This window comes from Lepeophtheirus salmonis, chromosome 9, assembly GCF_016086655.4.
Source record: "Lepeophtheirus salmonis chromosome 9, UVic_Lsal_1.4, whole genome shotgun sequence".
NCBI classification, from domain to species: domain Eukaryota; kingdom Metazoa; phylum Arthropoda; class Copepoda; order Siphonostomatoida; family Caligidae; genus Lepeophtheirus; species Lepeophtheirus salmonis.
Genome location: NC_052139.2, coordinates 31,331,527 through 31,348,894, shown reverse-complemented (window position 1 = coordinate 31,348,894; position 17,368 = coordinate 31,331,527). Strand labels below are relative to the sequence as shown.

Below are 17,368 nucleotides of genomic sequence, written 5' to 3'. Positions count from 1 at the left end.
TGAATGAGGACCTCAGGTACAGGTCATACCGAATGGCCAGACAACACATACTCACGGCATCCATGAAGGCCACCAGGCTCACCAACGGTAAGCGTCTCCTCAATGACCTGAAGAGCCATAGAGGAAGAATCATCTTCCTCTTCGACGAGAAGAACTAGACTGTCGACAGAAGCTACAACGTCCAGAATGACAGGTGGCTTGCCAAGGAGAGAGAAGAGGTCCCTGCAGGCGGTCTTCACCATAAAGTTCCTGGCCTCCGTGATAACCCTGGGTGTCATCTGCAGCACCGGTGAGGTGATGCCTCCTTTCTTCTTCACTACCAAGGAAAGGGTTAACGCGATAAGGTACTGCGAAGTCATGGAAGAGTTCGTCATCCCCTGGATGAAGGATACGGCCGCTGGGAGGGAGTTCATATTCCAACAAGACTCAGTACCCGCACACATTGCCATGAGGACCACTAACCTATTCAACTCCCACGACCTCAATCCGTGTGATTACTACTGGTAGGGTAAGTTGGAGAGGGAGGTGTGCAAGGTCAGCCACAAGAGCATCGCGGCCCTGAAGGGCTCCATTACAAGGGAGTGGAATGCTGTCGATTCCGAGGAAGTCATCAGGGCTTGCAAATCCTTTAGGGGCAGGATGGAGAAGATGGTGGCTACTGAGGGAGGATATGTTGAATAAATTTATTGTTTAATGTCATGTCTAACTTTTTCATATTATCAAATACACTCCAAATTCCATTTTTATCAAGCTGGTTGAATTTTAAGATAGTTCCAATTTATCGTGGACACCCTGTATACAATATTTGATTTGTCTTGTGGAATGAATTATGGACTTATCCCCTCGTATTTAGGTAGAATAAGTAATGAAAAAAAAGTCATTCAACGAATATGATTGACTAAAATAGAATCTGGCACCCGCTTTTTGTAGTTTCCAAACAGGTAGTAGTTACTTTGCAAATCATATTTGAAAATTATTCTAGTGTAAAATCGAAACTTTGTTTATTCATCATTTATAATAACTGTTTTTAAAGTAATTAAGTATACATAAAAGATTTAATCCATGTTGACAAATCAACCCTCTTTATCCTTTTAAAACAGTGTGACTTGTAGTGCATCAACTTAAAAGTAATCTCTTTATATACATATACACGATAAATTGAAATTATCTTAAAATTCAACCTGCTTGATAAAAATGGAATTTGGAGTGTATTTGTTAATATGAAAAAGTTATACGGGATATTAAACAATAAATTTATTCCACATGTCCTCCCTCAGCAGCCACCATCTTCTCCATCCTGCCCCTAAAGGGTTTGCAAGCCCTGATGACTTCCGCGGAATCGACAGCATTTCACTCCCTCGTAATGGAGCCGGGAACTTTGTGGTCAAGACTGCAGGGACGTATTCTCTCTCCTTGGCAAGCCACCTGTTATTCTGGACGTTGTAGCTTCTGTCGATAGTCCAGTTCTTCTCGTCGGAGAAGAAGATCATTCTTCCTCCATGGCTCTTCAGGTCATTGAGGAGACCCTTACCGTTGGTGAGCCTGGTGGCCTTCATGGATGCCGTGAGGATCTGTTGTTTGGCCATTCGGTATGACCTGTACCTGAGGTCCTCATTCACAGGCTTGGAGACCAGCTGCTTGCTCACTCCACGGTTCTTGGCCAACCTGGACAAGGAAGTCCCCGGCGAAGCCTTGATGGACTTCTGGAGGCCTTCAAGGAAGCGGAGAGTGTGGATTCAGTCACTTTTCATGTTGTGGGCCTTACAATATACCTTCCCCTCAACCTCCCAGGTATTGAAGACCCGGTACACCGTGGTCTAGGGGTAGTTAAGAAGCTTGTAGATAGCAGAGGGCTTGTGCCCCGCGCGAGCCAATTCTAGGATGGCATTCTCTCCTTGCTTGTTCCATGATGACTATTGTTTGTTGTCCAAACAATTGTGGTGGAAATTATAGTGTATTGTTCATGCAACCTTTTATATTAGTATTATTTAACGCCGAATATCCACATTATGGATCTGGATGAAGTTTAAAGTAGTTCCAATTTATCGTGGACACCCTGTAATTGTTGCAGTAAGTGGCAATGTAACATCCTTCTCTCTGGAATCGTCATCAATCAACATTGAGGAATAACTTTTTTCCAGGCTCAAGCTGCGTTCCTTCATTGAGCTGTTATAAGACATCATTTTTTGTCCCTAATCTATAATATCCGTTCTCTACTACATGGATCACAATACCCAAGAACTATTGTGGACTTTTTTTTCTACGGTGGATACTTAGATCTTGGACTTAGACACACTGACCTAGTCAGTCTCCTTAAACTGCCTTAATAAGAGTTCCATCATCCTGTTGGCTTGCTCTTCTTGCTCGTGATTAGCTCCTCTCTGTTGCACATATAGGATATCTAAAGGGGACCTTGGATTTTTTTACTCCATTTTCCCATTTTATGTATTATTTAACTATTCACAGTTGATGAAATAGTAAATTGAAAATATTGTTATCAAACTACGTTTACACGTCATATCTTTTAATACTTGTTGAAATATCGTTGAATTTTAATGGCTATTTTGTAAATAAATTTGACACGTGACACACAAACATAGGATTATAAAGCTATCTGTACTAGGACTCATATTTACAAAAAAATATATATTATTTTTAAGTATCGTTATATTGAATATCCCTATGTGCTTATTTGTAACTGATTTTATATTGATATTTGACAGAGGCTGGAAAAAAGTCCTTATACTGTTTGTTAAAGTACATTTGAAGTCCTCAAATTTTATTTCGAGGCTAATTATTTTTGTAGTCGTGTCCTTAGTTATTTGGTTTTTTTTTCTTGACTATGATCCATTATATTATCTTGTAAAAATCTATCTTTTACTTGTTTGTATATAATTTTTTTTTAAGGGAAAACTTCATTTTTTTTTCAATATAGAATTTGACAATATTTTTTTTAGTAAAAACCCATAAAAGGAACAACTTCCGTAAGAAAGGTTTTAGTTGAATTTTATCTTTCCACAATGAATTATGATTGCTAATGATTAGGATTTATTTTAGCATAGAGCATAGGCTTGCGTTTAAATTTTATGATATCACCTGAGCTATGCACAAATTATATCGATAGTTTAAAGCCTTTATTTGATTCATGCGACTTATATTGGGCCGGATATGACCCATGGAATAAAATCTGTCAATTCATATTGTGACGATCCACTTTGGTTAGTTTGATAGGGCGTGAGCAAAAATAATTTTATACTATCCGCAAGGTGGTGTTGAAGTATGTAGCTTCTCGTTTAAAATAGCTGTTTAAAAAAGTGGCACAAGCATAGAAGAGTTTTCACAGCAGCCTGTATGTGAGTAACATAGACCTATTTTTTATATTAAATAATAATATCATTAATGGAGTTGTATTATTTCGCTGCAAGATGGCAAAAAAATGCCAAAATCCACAGCTTCCATAAAAAGTTACATTATTTTAAATTAAATTTCGAATACAAAATATTTCTCCAAAAATTTTAAAAATCAATAGATATTTGCTGAAAATTAAATTTTTCTCCAAAAGATTTCAGAAATCTAAGGCTATTCCCAAAAAATTAATTTTTTGGGAAAAAATTCAAAAATTTAGTTGTAAATATAAATTATTTTGGGGAAAAAAATTCAAAATATTATATTTTTGGAGAGAAATTGCAAAAGTTTATAGATATTTACAGAAAATTAATTTTTTTGGGAAAAATTAATTACAAAATTTTATTAAATTTTCAAGTCAAAAATAATATTACCTTTATTTTTTTTGGAAGAGGGGGTGGGGATACAGTCCTTCCAGTCTACCCCCTGCGGACTTCCCTGAAAGAGACAACTATGTTCTTATTACTTTTTCATTTAGTATGCTGCAGATAAATGGTATGAATATTTAAGGTAAAATTAGGACTTTGTATGAAATATGTTTTATATTAGCATTACCCAGGCAGTATTAATATATAATTGAAAAATAATCAAGAAAATTTCAATTAAAAAATGGGATATACCCCCAGGTTAATAGAAATACGAGGTATTTGTACTAAAAGTCCATTTAAAAAAGGAAAAATTGTCAATTCTTTACTAAGAAGAGTTTCCCATGTGTGACAACTTTTTTGAGGCATACCACATACATTGTTGACATAGGCATATTTACTTCATTTTGCTTATATTAGACCCCACGTTAGAAAAAGTGATTTTTGGTGTAGATTAAATTATATAGGGGGGATTAAAAACTTCGAGTTCCTGGAACCTCTTCATATAATGTATTGAATTAGTCTTCATAAAAAATTTTACCTCTTTTTTTCTTTAGAGTTTCAGTAACAATAATAATTTGGGTGATTTATTTACCACAATATATTTTTAAAGCATATATTTAAAGTTAGAATCAATAATGAGTAATTCAAAGTGAAATCAATCTAAAAAAGCTAATTTTTCACAGCACCATCTTCCATTTTTTTTTTTTTTTTCAAATCTGGGAAATATTATAATATTTGTTAAAAACTCATCCAAAATTTCCGCTTTTTTTGTCCTCCGGTTCAGGATAAAGTTTCGGCCACCTCCCCTATTTTAAAGAAGCTGTACATATTTTGCCTATTTTTGAAAATGTTAATTGACTTTAAAAACCATTTAATAGACCATTGTTGTATTCTTATGTTCTATTCTATTATTCTCTTTCCCAGAACGCTGATTTTCATAGTACGATTGAACAATTTGTAAAAGTTGTTGTGGCGTATATCTTTCCATGATGGATTGTAAAACAATACTGAGTAAAAATGACGTAGGAATTTGACAGAACTCCTGCGCTCCTGTCAAAAAATATTGAACTAAAAGAAAATAAACCTGTCCATTTTCAATTGCACTTAAATTTGTACATATTAATTTGTAATATATCTTATATATACATAATAACTTTTTAGAGATGCATTCGAGTCTACTTAAATACTACATTTGAAAATGTGCCCGTTGGTAGAGCAAATTTCTGAATCGAAATATATTTGATGAAACTTATCCAGTATAATAGCCCACAGTATGGGCTATATTTAAGCATTTAATCGATCATTATATAATATTTTAAACTGAAAAAATTTATGAACCAAAAAATAAAATACACTTATTTGACCCCATTCTACACTCTAAGGGGTGGGATTTCAACAGTCAATTTTATAGATTCACCCAAGGGCAGTAAAACAATCTAAGCAAAATATAGGTACGTTTTCAAAAGTGGAAGGAGGGAGAGGGATCATACTTAAAATAGTCCACTTTTAAGAAGGAAATTCTCAGTGTAACAAGACTATATCAAAGCCCTTGACTTGATGTACAATATATATACCTATTTAGGTGATATTTAGCTAATTTAATGATTATGATAGCTAAACGACTCTCCTCCCAAACACTATTTTAATTGTTAGGCTGACCACGTTAATTTTCGGTTTCTTTTATTTTTAGAAGTTATATTTGATACATAATTAAATGTACCGCTAGATGGCTCTATTCAGAGATTTAAATAATAATATTAAATACTGGGGTTTGAAATGAAATAAACCGAACTTAACAAAGTAATCCTGACTAGATTAGTTGGCATAACGTTTCTTTAAATTAGCTGCGAGCAGCTATCACATGAAGGAAATAACACCGCTGCTCCGTATCTAGCAATGATATTGGCAGGAATTACTACGCTCTCGATCCTCCATTCCACTCCCTGTTCAAAATAGACTTACACTTAAAATTCCACTACAAATCCTCAGATTTACTCTTTGTATTTCACGTACTAGTGAGCCTTCTATACTTATTCTTCACAGTTTAAGAATGATGTCAGCTATTGTAAATTAAAAATATTCTTTAGGTTGTTGCAATTACAAAAAGAGCCCAATCTTCAAATTTCATATTCATTTAACCTTTGTCTCTGTTATGATATTTGTGGCCCACATAACAAAGGGAAGCCAGGATGAGTCTTCTGAAAAGTGAGTCTACTTAAGATTTGTTTTCTTAATCTAACTTATTTAAATTTATACTAATAAAATATTTTGATTAATCATTCGGGAGCCCCTTAAATGCGACTTAAAGACCTTACAAATATATATATATATATATTAGTTAAAGGAAAAAGATCAATTAGATTCGATTTGAAAGGTCATATTGGAACTGTACAAAGCCTCTTATATCGAATAAAAGCGCATCCAACTATTATTTGGTAACTCAATCCAATCCCGAAATTAATATACATATGAAGGCCAAAGTTGAGCGAAATAAGTGAATGAATTGATGAAGCGTTTATTACTATGAATTAAAGTACTTTGAAGCTTGAATTATCCGTATTCAATGCACATATAATGTTTAAAAAGTATACAACATGCAATCAAATTTCCCTACATATTTTACATGAAAGCCCTTAATGATACTAAATATTTAATTAATATGAGGATAGAATGATAAGAAGAGAGCAATTGTCAACAACTATTCGATCAAAACGATTAATAATTCAAACTAGGGACCTCTTTTTAAGAAGAAGAAGTTATTTTAGTGTGTCCGTCAGTCGTATAATTAATATCCATTATATATGATTTATAATTATAATTAATGAACAGTGAATACCCATTGAGGCATTCAGATTCCTTAATAGATATGCAATTTATATCCGTAGATAGTTTTTGTCTTTCAAAACACTTTATATATATATATATATAATAATAAAATGATATTATCTGATAAAACTAAGTAGGGATGGGATTTTTGTTGAAAAAAATGGATTACATTGTAGAGGTGTAACATCTCTCTGAAAGAAGCATTCCTTCTCCATTTTGATGTATTTTGTTAAAATGCATAATAAAATAACATATATAGGCATTGTGTTCAAAAACTAAGGGGACTTTTCATATTTTGCGAGCAACGTACATTAGATATGCTCAATTTTTTGATTTTTTAATGTTAGAAAACTCACTACGAACATGTATTCACTGATTCGGCTATATAATATGTTTATTTTGTTTGTGAGAGGCATAATAGTTTGAAGTATTCTGAGGTTTTGGCAATTTTTTTGTTATTGAAAAACATGGATCAAAGAATTTGCATTAAATTTTGTGTAAAAAATTATATTGAGTGCTCCAGAAAACTTGAAATGTTGACAGTAGTATACGGTGAAACTGTTTTGAGTATAAATAAAAATGTTTGCAAGTGTTAAAAGTCTTCCAAGATGGCCAGGGAGATGCCAATGACAAACCTCGCTCTGGATGCCAAAGTATGTCAACAACCGATCAAAACGTTGAAGGAGTGAAGAAAATTCTTTTTGAAAACCGTCAAATCACTATCAGATAAGTAGTTGAGGACATTGACGAATCGGTTGGTTTTGTTCCTTGAAATTTTTTGGAATGTTTTTTGCATGAGACAAGTGTCAAAGAGTTTTGTTCAGAAACTGCTTAGTTTTGAACAAAATAATCGTTATATGAATATCGCTTATGATCTGTTGACAAACGTCAATGATGATCCTGATTTCCTCAAAAGGGTCATAACTGGTGACGAATCATGGGTATATGGACCGATTTTTTTCGGTCTCAATTTCTGGACCGTTTCTTTGTAGTCTCAATTTATGGACCGACTTTTTTAGTCTTATCCATGGACTAAATTTTTTAGTATGACAACCAATTTTTTATTTTTATTTTCTAAATAAACCGTCATTGATTTTTTCAAAAAAAAATTCAAATAGACACGATATATACAATTGCTAAAGGATGAGATCATTCTTAACCCATTAAGGTAGGGAGAAGTGGACTTGAATATTTTCCTAAAGTTAGGACCAAAGGAAGATAGAGGGGATCAAAGGAAGATACTTCTAACTTGGTCATCCATTTCAAGAGATGCTCCAATTCTGAATTCCACGAGAGACAACAGGATTAAAATTCATTCGAGCTATGTCTGATTAAACTTTGTATGACGTCATTGTACCTGAAAATACATTTGATGTTATGTTATAAACAATTTATCTGTAAAATCGGTCTATACCGATTTCCTTAGAGACACAACTAGACAAATGTTTTCGTTTGGAGCGATCTGGACCAAATTTTTCTATGAGACCGGTCCAGAGTTCAGACCAAACTTGTTTGTTGTACCGAATCGGTCCGGTTCATCAAAAATATATCATACCGGTCTAGGATTTCCAGACCAAAACCAGCACTAAAAAACATATTTTGATCTAAAAAATGAGAATGTTTTTGTATTAATGAAATATGGCGGGCGTGTGGAATGTGCATGTGGCAATAAGGGTGTAGTGCTGTTTCTGTGGCTTTTTGTTATTGCTCTCTTATGTATATGAATTTCACTTTACACTATATGTTAAGATTTGTATGTAAAAGTTGAATTAACTCTCGCATGGGTTTTATATTTAGCATAGGGGAACAGTGGTTTGTTTTTACAATGGATATTAATCATTAAGTATAACTGCAACCAAGCTTCATATCGCTTTTCTTGAATGATTTTGTTAGAGTATCGTTGTTATACTAATTGACGTCAGAATCCGTCTGTCTTGACCAGTAGTCAGTACGGTATTCTAATTGAAAATTGTATCAGGAACCAATTACATGATGGTCTAACCTTGCATTTTAATTAACCTTGGTTCTTGAGAAGAGAACTTCCCGATATTGAGTGTGCTCATGCAAAGTGGAGAATAACACCGATTACTTTTTTTTGGGGAGGGGGAGGGGGGAGGGGTACCTTTAGTAATGTAAATCGTGTGTATTTTTACTCGACCGTTTTTTGTGAATTGCTAATCTGAAAAATGATTATTTTTTTTCTCAGAAGTTGTCATTATTGTTTAATTCCTGATTCGTGTACTCCCTTTCCACCTAGATTCAATTATATTCAAACCCTGATTGAACATTCCTGTGGGCTCATATAAGACAGCCCCTGCTCTAATGCTATTTTAAGTGTATAAGGTTTTCTTTTTTATTGCAATAATTCATTTGTTTCCTCCAAAATCATATAACAGGTAGCTAATATTAGCATGGGCTCTTAATTCAATAATACAATCAGTATCACCAGTGAGACTTAAAGCATGTTCTGGCAGTATGTAAGAATACAAGAAACCAAAAGGGAACATGGTAATCATGATAACTTGTATAATGTTTCGCAGACATCAACAATGCTAAAGTCATATGAAAAAGCTTTAGTGGGGATTTGATTAGCTCTATAACATTTTTCGAAAAGTCGCGTGAGAGCGGGGGATTTACAATAATAAAATAACTTGAAAAAATGAAGTAACGAACCAAATGTAACTTTAAAAGAAACTTCTAAATATAAAACTGATTTTCAATTTCATTTAATAGTAATTTCTACAAGGTAATCATTCGAATACGGTGTGACATCCCTAACAGAAAAATATACAGGGAAATTTTGTTGTCAGCTGTCAATGTTTTTACTCCTTTTCTCCTAATCAGTAATCTGAAAATTGATTGGTTAAATGGAATTAGATAGTGTTAACCTGCGAACAATTCCCAACAGTCATTGAAGAATAGTTGGTACAAATTGGCTTTTTATCAACAGTTTCTTTTCATGTGAAAGGTTGCGTGAGTGATCCATCCAATGCAACAAAGTTTGAAATATGATAACAATTAATTAGCTTTTATGATAGTAGGTTTTGTGAAATGTATAGACGGAGAATGTTCCGATGATTAAATTGATCTACAATACATATATTCTATCTTTTTTAAAGAGATGATTCTGAATTTGACTACTATAAATTCACTCAATAACTATTGATTTAGTATGAGTATGCAACTATTTATATATGTTTTGTACAGGGTGTAATTTCTTCGTCTTGAAATGCATTATTTAATACTAACATTGGTCATTCTAATTACCAACTATAGATTGATACTATCATATCATTTTTATCCATTCAAATTAGACTGTTATTAAGTATTTATGAGTAATATAACTTTGGCATTTGAACTGTATGATATGCCTTAGGATACCTTTATTTTAGAAATTTGTAATGACATAGTCAAAAACTACACAATTATTATATGGATCATCAATTGAATATTCAATTATTGTTGTAAATCCTTCATTTAAAATTATTTGTCTCAAGTTTTGGTTGAAATTTGTTTAGTTTTCTTATACAAGTTGCAAATTGATCACAGCATATATAAATAAGGAACTTGGGAATAAACTCCCAAGTTCAATGTTTATTTAAAATAAATGGTTCAATTATTAAAGACAAAACTCCCATTTTTTTTTCTATCAAAACGTGATTCATGAAGAAAAGAAAAGCTGCTACACGATTACCCATAAATAAAACATTCTTTTTTATCTTGTGGAGATCATGACCCGTAATTTCATATTTCTGAAAATAGTTTTATCTTACAGATATATATATAGGGTACCTTGAATCATATTATCAACAAACGCCAAACTAAATATATTTTTGTTATTTGATAAAATAAAATGATTTCCCCACTTTTATCTTCGTTCTACATAAGTACATATTAATTTTAGATACTGTATAAATACCATATATTCGACAGTCATACTATACTGCTTGTCCATCCCTAGTAAAAAAATCAGTCGGGTTCGTGCAGAATGGCTATTATCTATTCAGTTTAGCAACGTAATGCCGTGCCTTAAATACTGTATACACAGAGACAATTTTAAGTTCAAATCATAAGTATTACCTTGTGTCAACGTCTGATACATCGAATAGGAATTGAAAACAAATAATATGTGTGATTTTTAAGTAAAATATACATATATTATTAATCAATACTGTGACCAAAACCAGTTTTATAGGATTTCGATTACTATTCGAATAAAGATGAGGGAAACGGAAACGGAGTAGCTTACTTTCTTCGAAATGAAGGACTTAGAGCCTGTGCTAGTTTGAAGGGAGATATAATTTCTTAGGAACATGATAATAATACTTATATTACAAGTTCAATTTTTAGTTACACTTTATATTAAGTGTAATTTGTGTTTCGCAGAAAATAAAGGACTTACGTTTTGTAAATCCGAAAATTTAACTTATTTTAAAATAAAAGTAACTCTATACAGGGTTCATATTATTTAATGATACAAATTTTATTTTTTCAGTTTTTAAAGAGTAAAATTTAACCAAGTGATTTTATGAGTACATTTTTTTTACAAAATCATCTGAAAAAAGTCCTCTGGACAAACTTATATTTAGTATGTGTGCCCTCGGCTCTAGTAAATGCCTCAATACTATGCCTAGATTCTTTTATACCTGGACTTTGTATTCAAACTTGTCCTTAGACTTATATTTCTCGATGAAACCCTCTAGAGACTGGACACTCCAGTGCGGAGTAGCACACACCCTCTCTTCCAGACTCCTATAGATAGAGTAGTTTGGAGAAGAGGGCCCCCACATGTTGAGATCCCAAAAGTAAGGAAAGTTATCTCTCAGGAAGGTCTGAGTCTTAGCGGTGTTATGATACGGAGCTCCCCCTTAATCTGCATCTATATTGAGCCACTCCTTCCTCATCCAAGACCATATTTTGGGGTAGTTTTTTGTTCTGAAGACATGCCTCACTGAAGCTGAGACATTTTCTGGAAGTTGAGTTGTGATATATACTGGCTGTTCGGCTTATTTACAATGGCACCAACGGTGAAAAACGAAAAATTGTGGAGAAATAATATGACAATGAAAGTCCCGGATTACTTTAAAGATAAAAAGGAGTTGGTACCATTTACTTAATTGGCGAACTACCTTATTATTCTGGCCTATTTCCCTGGTTTCTTTTTTGGAGGAAAGGTTACGTGATATAATAAATGTAACGACGTGCTCTGCTCATAATGGACAAAGAATCACATTCATAATGTCATCATTAGGGAGTGTAATAATATGTGATTACATATTTCAGAACATATTTTTGGGTATTGGTAAAAAACCCCCAAAAAAATTCTCATTTTAGAAAGAAAAAATAACACATCTTCCATTTTTGGTGGTAAAATAAGAGATTTTGCCGCTTATAGTACTTTTTAAGAATATAATTTGTGAAAGGGAATTTTGTGGGTATACAGACCTCCTCGCTTCACTCTTCACCTAAGCTATAAATAAATCGATTTTTTTCTAAATTTACGATAATACTTTTTTTGTTCACTAAGGTGTGCTAAAATTACAATCAATTACTCTGCAACCTCCATATATTTATCCTCTCAATTAAATTCGCAAGATTAATTATGACAAGGAGAGGAAAACTCCTTCGTTTTTTAAGTTTAAAAATTCAAAATTTAATAATGCAAATGTAATACATAAAACGTACCGTATATTCGGGGACCTTCCTTGATATATTTTGACAATTTCTTTAAGTTATTCACAACAGCTCGTATTTGAGGATGACTGGGGGTCGGAAAAATATGTTATTTTTTTAGCAAAATTAAAGTATTCTTTTACAACCCCAAATCATCTTCAAGTGGGAAACAACTTTCATTTTAATGAGGAAATACATATCATTAAAATAATCAATAGTTATTAGTATTACTTTTTGCTTATTTGTTTTGAATGAGGGCCCATAAAAATGCCTACCTAAATACCTGAGTAGTCACCAGTCAATTTTCCCTCTGAATTAGATAATCCTTTTTGATTTTAATGGAAGGAATGATCGAATCGAACTCCATATTATATGGAGCACTTTATATTGAATTACATGTATATTATTTTAATCCACAATGATAATAAAGGCTTAATGAAATAACTGATAATATTCTAACATAATTGAAATTTTACAGGACTGTATTACTGATACATTTAATTCCACGGATCCATGACTCATATCTGAGGCTATGGGTATATGCTTGGACACAGGTAAGTTTATTGTTCAAATGTGTTACTCCAATTAATATATGTGCAATCCTTCTACATAGAATATAATCCAAATCTTTTCGAAGAGGATGTCAATGGATCAAGTGGTGAAAGGATCACTCCCGTTCGGAATAAGCTTTTAACATCGAATGACGACGTTCTCATAAATGTTCCTGTGATATTTGTTTTAGGTAAATATATTCCTATATCAATTCAATTTAGTTCAAAATATTGATTTTACATAAATGAACGATAGGTGGTCCCGGCTCTGGCAAAATTAGCCATTGTGAGGCCTATGCAGAGAGGCACGGATGTGTGCATATCGGAATGACTGATGAAGTAGATCAAATGCTTCGAAATATTGGTAAGTTCATAGCACTTATAATAAAAGGCAGGATTAACTTTTTTCATACCTAGATGTCGTGGACTACAATGCTCTCCCAAAGGAAGACGTATTGAATCGTCTCATTGACAACATGGAGGAAAGACCCTCAAATAAATGGTGAGGTGAACAGAGCAAGAGGATAACATATGCAACATATTTATTTTTTAGTTACCTTATCTCGGGTTACCCTCGAAACATGAATGATCTTGGATTTTATCTCGAAAAAATTGGAAGAGTAGATGGAGTCATCTTTATTAACTGGCATGAAAGTTCCCTAGAGAATCAAATCCGCTATGGAGCGTCTATCGGACAAATTGAAGAGGATTTAGCTCTGGCAGAGTTTGAAAACTTCAAGTCCCGAGTAATTTCTGTGACTGAGTACTTTGATTATAAAAGCCTCCTTCACGAAATATCTGGAGATCGTAAACCCGAGTTCGTGTACGAGGATTTTGAAAACTGTGTTTTCTCGATTCTAGACATTGAGGATGAAGAAAATATACTTCTTTGTCCAAGGCCTATTACGGCCGGGTCCTACAGATATTTTAAAAATAAGCATTTTGCAACAAGCAATACAGAAGTATCTTCCTCGCCTCATCTTCAAAGACTTAATGGAGTACGAGAGGTTCCAAAAACTTTTAGTCTTATATATATCATAGGTGGTCCAGGGAGTACTAAGACAAATATTATTAAAAACTCTATCATGTCAGACCTAAAGGACTGGCATGTTATCAGTACGGGAGAGGTCATATTCAAGTACTTATCAGAGCATGAAAGTGATGAAGAGGCTGAAGAGTTGATGGCTAAAGTTAGGAAAGGGGAATCGTTTCCGAATGTAAGAAACATAATTATTAATAATATGTAAAAAAAATTCTTTCCAATTAATTAATTATATATTCATGTTTGAATTGTTCTTAGGATCATGTAATGGACATAATACTCAACGAGATTAATCGAAATCCAGGTTTTAAAGGATATGTCCTCGTTGGCTTTCCAAGAGATATAGAGCAAAGCAAGAGCTTTGAAAAAAAGGTCAGGTTCTTCCTGAATGGTTCAAAAAATAATTAATGTAATTAATTATTCATTATCCTTCTCTTACATTTAGATCAATTTTCATCCTCCTGCCGTCCTTATCGACTGCTCAGAATTAACTTTAAGTCAGAACCTGGGAAGGCGAAACGGAAGACCTGATGATAATCTCTACGCATATAAAATGCGATTGAATATTTATCGAAAATCAACTCTTCCACTCCTAAAGCATTTAGATGATCACAAACGACTTCATATCGTAAGGCTCTTGATTTCTATTGGAACTATTATAAGTTATAACAACATTTTTACATAGATTGATGGAGATGCATCAGATGAAAGGATTAAATCTAGGATTCGAGATATTCTTATAAGTTTAGCAAAGGAATTAACTGGAGGTTCGTTAACATATATTTATATTAAATTCTAAATTTTAAATCAAATTTTAAATTCCATTTTTTTAGAGGATGATTGGACCAAAGATATTCAACACGATGAGATTTGACAATACCTTATGAATATCATTGACAATATTTGATACTTATATGCACCTCTAGAGCACTTTCATATTAATTTACAGATACAAAAATATACTTTGTGAAAACAAAGTATGTAGACATAATATTTAAAGCTTATAATGAAAGTCTTAACAACGTACAGATGATCCATAGGAACATAAATTAGACGACTTTGTTATGGATAATATGTACGTTTTAAAAATAAATCATCAGAAGTATATTTAAAGAGTTATAGATACCTTTCATATCAAGAATAAAATCAATAAATTTTGATTAATCCTTTTAGAGGAATCTGAGACTTGATATTATTGTATTATAAGTTATATGTTTCTTCCTCGAGATAAAATCAATTGGATCGAAGCCTGAATAGAAATTTACAATTTGGATTGTTGTAATATTTTATATTAACAACGATTTAGAAAAATGATGATCATGAAATATAAAAACATTCAATATATATATATATAAAATATAAATAAATTATAACAATTCAGTGTTCTGTAACGATTTAGCTAACGTAACCCTGTTTATTTAAAACAATCTTTCATAGGGTAAAAGCACAGGATCGTAGCGCGTAAACACCCATTGTTGGCGATCATCCTCAGGGTTACAAGGAGCCATAGTCATGACAGCATGGCCATCTTCATAGTATTCACCTGCAAGGCATGTTTGCGTTAGATCATATTTGAACTGTTTTAGTTTTGGATCATGAGTCCATGGTCCTATTTTTCCACAATGAGCAACGGCCACCGTCACTTTGTCCTCCAAAACTCCGATGCACAAATAATCACTGAAAATAAATATAAAAAAGGAGTTAAAACTTGTTAGAAGATGTATTTTTTTAAGTCCTACCGCATAAGATATCGATGTGAGCTCATCCACCAATACTGATTACCGCCCAAGTTATGACAAGGAGTTAAATTAACAGGTTCATTCATTTTTTCAATTTTATCATTCTTATCTACACACATGATGTCTTGTCGAATCTCTCCAGCACCAATAAGCTCATGATAAGGTAAATGATGGGCAATGTTATCCAAGTACCATCTGAAATCATGGCATTCCAGATTTTTTCGAAATAAAACCCTCTCTTGTACATCCCCATAGTCCCCTAATTTTTCATCCCCACTCTTTTGAAAATTTCCTAATCGATCATAGTAGAGATACTGAAATTCATCCATCCAAACCTTTGCAACACGAATGCTATTTCGTTTGATATCACCCACGTTTACTTTATAAGGAGACCAGGATCTGTAAATGTGACCAACTCGAGAACAAGGCACAACTTGAATGTTTCCACCACACATCCAAATTTTAAAACTTAACTCCAGATTTTCCGCTCCCCATATATTCATTCCCTCATCATAAAATCCCAAATGCTCAAACCAGCTTTTATCAATTGAGAAAAGTCCACCAGCCATCACGGGATTTGCATGAGGAGCCCAGGCATTCACCTTGGCTTTCCTTTCCTCTTCCACTAACTCATGCCACTCAAACTCCATTTTCCAATTAAAGAGACCAAAAAGGTCCTTGTGAATAAAGGTGTAATATAATGTTGTATCGTTAATGGCATCAATCACAGGACAAGGGACAGCCATGGGATCATCTGCTATCAATTTAAGCAAGGGTTCTAGCCAACCCACAGTGACTTCTATGTGTGAATCAAGGAACGTGAGAATCTGCGCCGAAGAGGCTTTGATTCCTTCCATTCGAGAACGCATGAGTCCATGACGCTCTTTGAGACGGACGACCTTGACAAGGCCCTCAAAGTGTTGGGCGATGTACTCATCTAATGGTTCACCCAAGTGAGGTAAGGTAGAAGCATCGTCGACGAGAATGACTTCTGCTATGAGTCGAAGAGGAGATCTATTAAGAACTGAATGAATACTTCGGAGAAGGGTAGACCGGGCTTCATTATGAAAGCAAATAATAATACTAGTGGCGGATAGTTCGGATATCCTATTGCCATATGCTGCATCACAGTAAGGATCACGAAAGTCAGGTAACTCTCTATCTAACGGTATTAGTTCACTGAAGCAATATTGGGAATTTATTCATATATAAAAGAAATATTTTTGATTAAATTACCTAATGAATTCCTCAAAGGCATGTTGTTGGTACATTTTGTTCTTTTTCGCCTTGGTTTTAAAGTCCATGCGAGAGACCTCCACACCAAGGCCCATATGACCAGGTGGCCAATTTGTCAAATTCGTAGATTCGTCAATGCCTCTAATCCTAGGATTTGGATGCAATTCATCCACAAGAAATGTTTTTTGCGTGTAGACGAGAGACTCTTCTTCTTTGGGAGGCAGAGTGTTTGATGACTTTTCATTTTGAATATAATTATAATCAAAACGATTCACTGCAACGCCGAGAAACACGCATCCAATAGCCCAAAGTATGTGAAAGATCCATGAGGAACGGGGCTGAGAGGAGGAAGGAGTTTTGGTAGAGGATTCAGCCATGATCTTTGTGGTAGAAACGTGGCTCTTTGGTCTATTAATAATAAGGAGTTGTCATTATTGTTAATATTTTGGTATTGGAATATTTGAACGTGGAGGTGAATGTCTGAAAGGAATTGCCGGAGCACACTGCTTCAATGATTGTAGTTGGTGT

At 33.6% G+C, this 17,368-nt stretch overlaps 2 protein-coding genes across 2 annotated transcripts in view; one reads left to right on the top strand and one right to left on the bottom strand.

Moving 5' to 3' along the window:
* Positions 1 to 15,210, top strand: part of LOC121123908 (adenylate kinase isoenzyme 5) — a 27,007-nt gene extending 11,797 nt beyond the window's left edge. The window contains exons 2-10 of the mRNA XM_040718969.2: positions 12,751 to 12,826; positions 12,886 to 13,014; positions 13,080 to 13,187; positions 13,241 to 13,325; positions 13,377 to 14,040; positions 14,124 to 14,237; positions 14,311 to 14,493; positions 14,551 to 14,632; positions 14,699 to 15,210. Coding sequence (XP_040574903.1) covers positions 12,805 to 12,826; positions 12,886 to 13,014; positions 13,080 to 13,187; positions 13,241 to 13,325; positions 13,377 to 14,040; positions 14,124 to 14,237; positions 14,311 to 14,493; positions 14,551 to 14,632; positions 14,699 to 14,739 — 1,428 coding nt within the window. The 5' untranslated portion in view covers positions 12,751 to 12,804 and the 3' untranslated portion in view covers positions 14,740 to 15,210. The remainder of the gene's footprint in view (positions 1 to 12,750; positions 12,827 to 12,885; positions 13,015 to 13,079; positions 13,188 to 13,240; positions 13,326 to 13,376; positions 14,041 to 14,123; positions 14,238 to 14,310; positions 14,494 to 14,550; positions 14,633 to 14,698) is intronic.
* Positions 15,139 to 17,368, bottom strand: LOC121123907 (polypeptide N-acetylgalactosaminyltransferase 5). Its single transcript, XM_040718968.2, has 3 exons — positions 16,841 to 17,368; positions 15,605 to 16,783; positions 15,139 to 15,542 (listed from the first exon to the last, which is right to left on the bottom strand). The coding sequence occupies exons 1-3, from the start codon at positions 17,215 to 17,217 to the stop codon at positions 15,284 to 15,286; spliced, it is 1,815 nt and encodes a 604-aa protein (XP_040574902.1). The 5' UTR covers positions 17,218 to 17,368; the 3' UTR covers positions 15,139 to 15,283.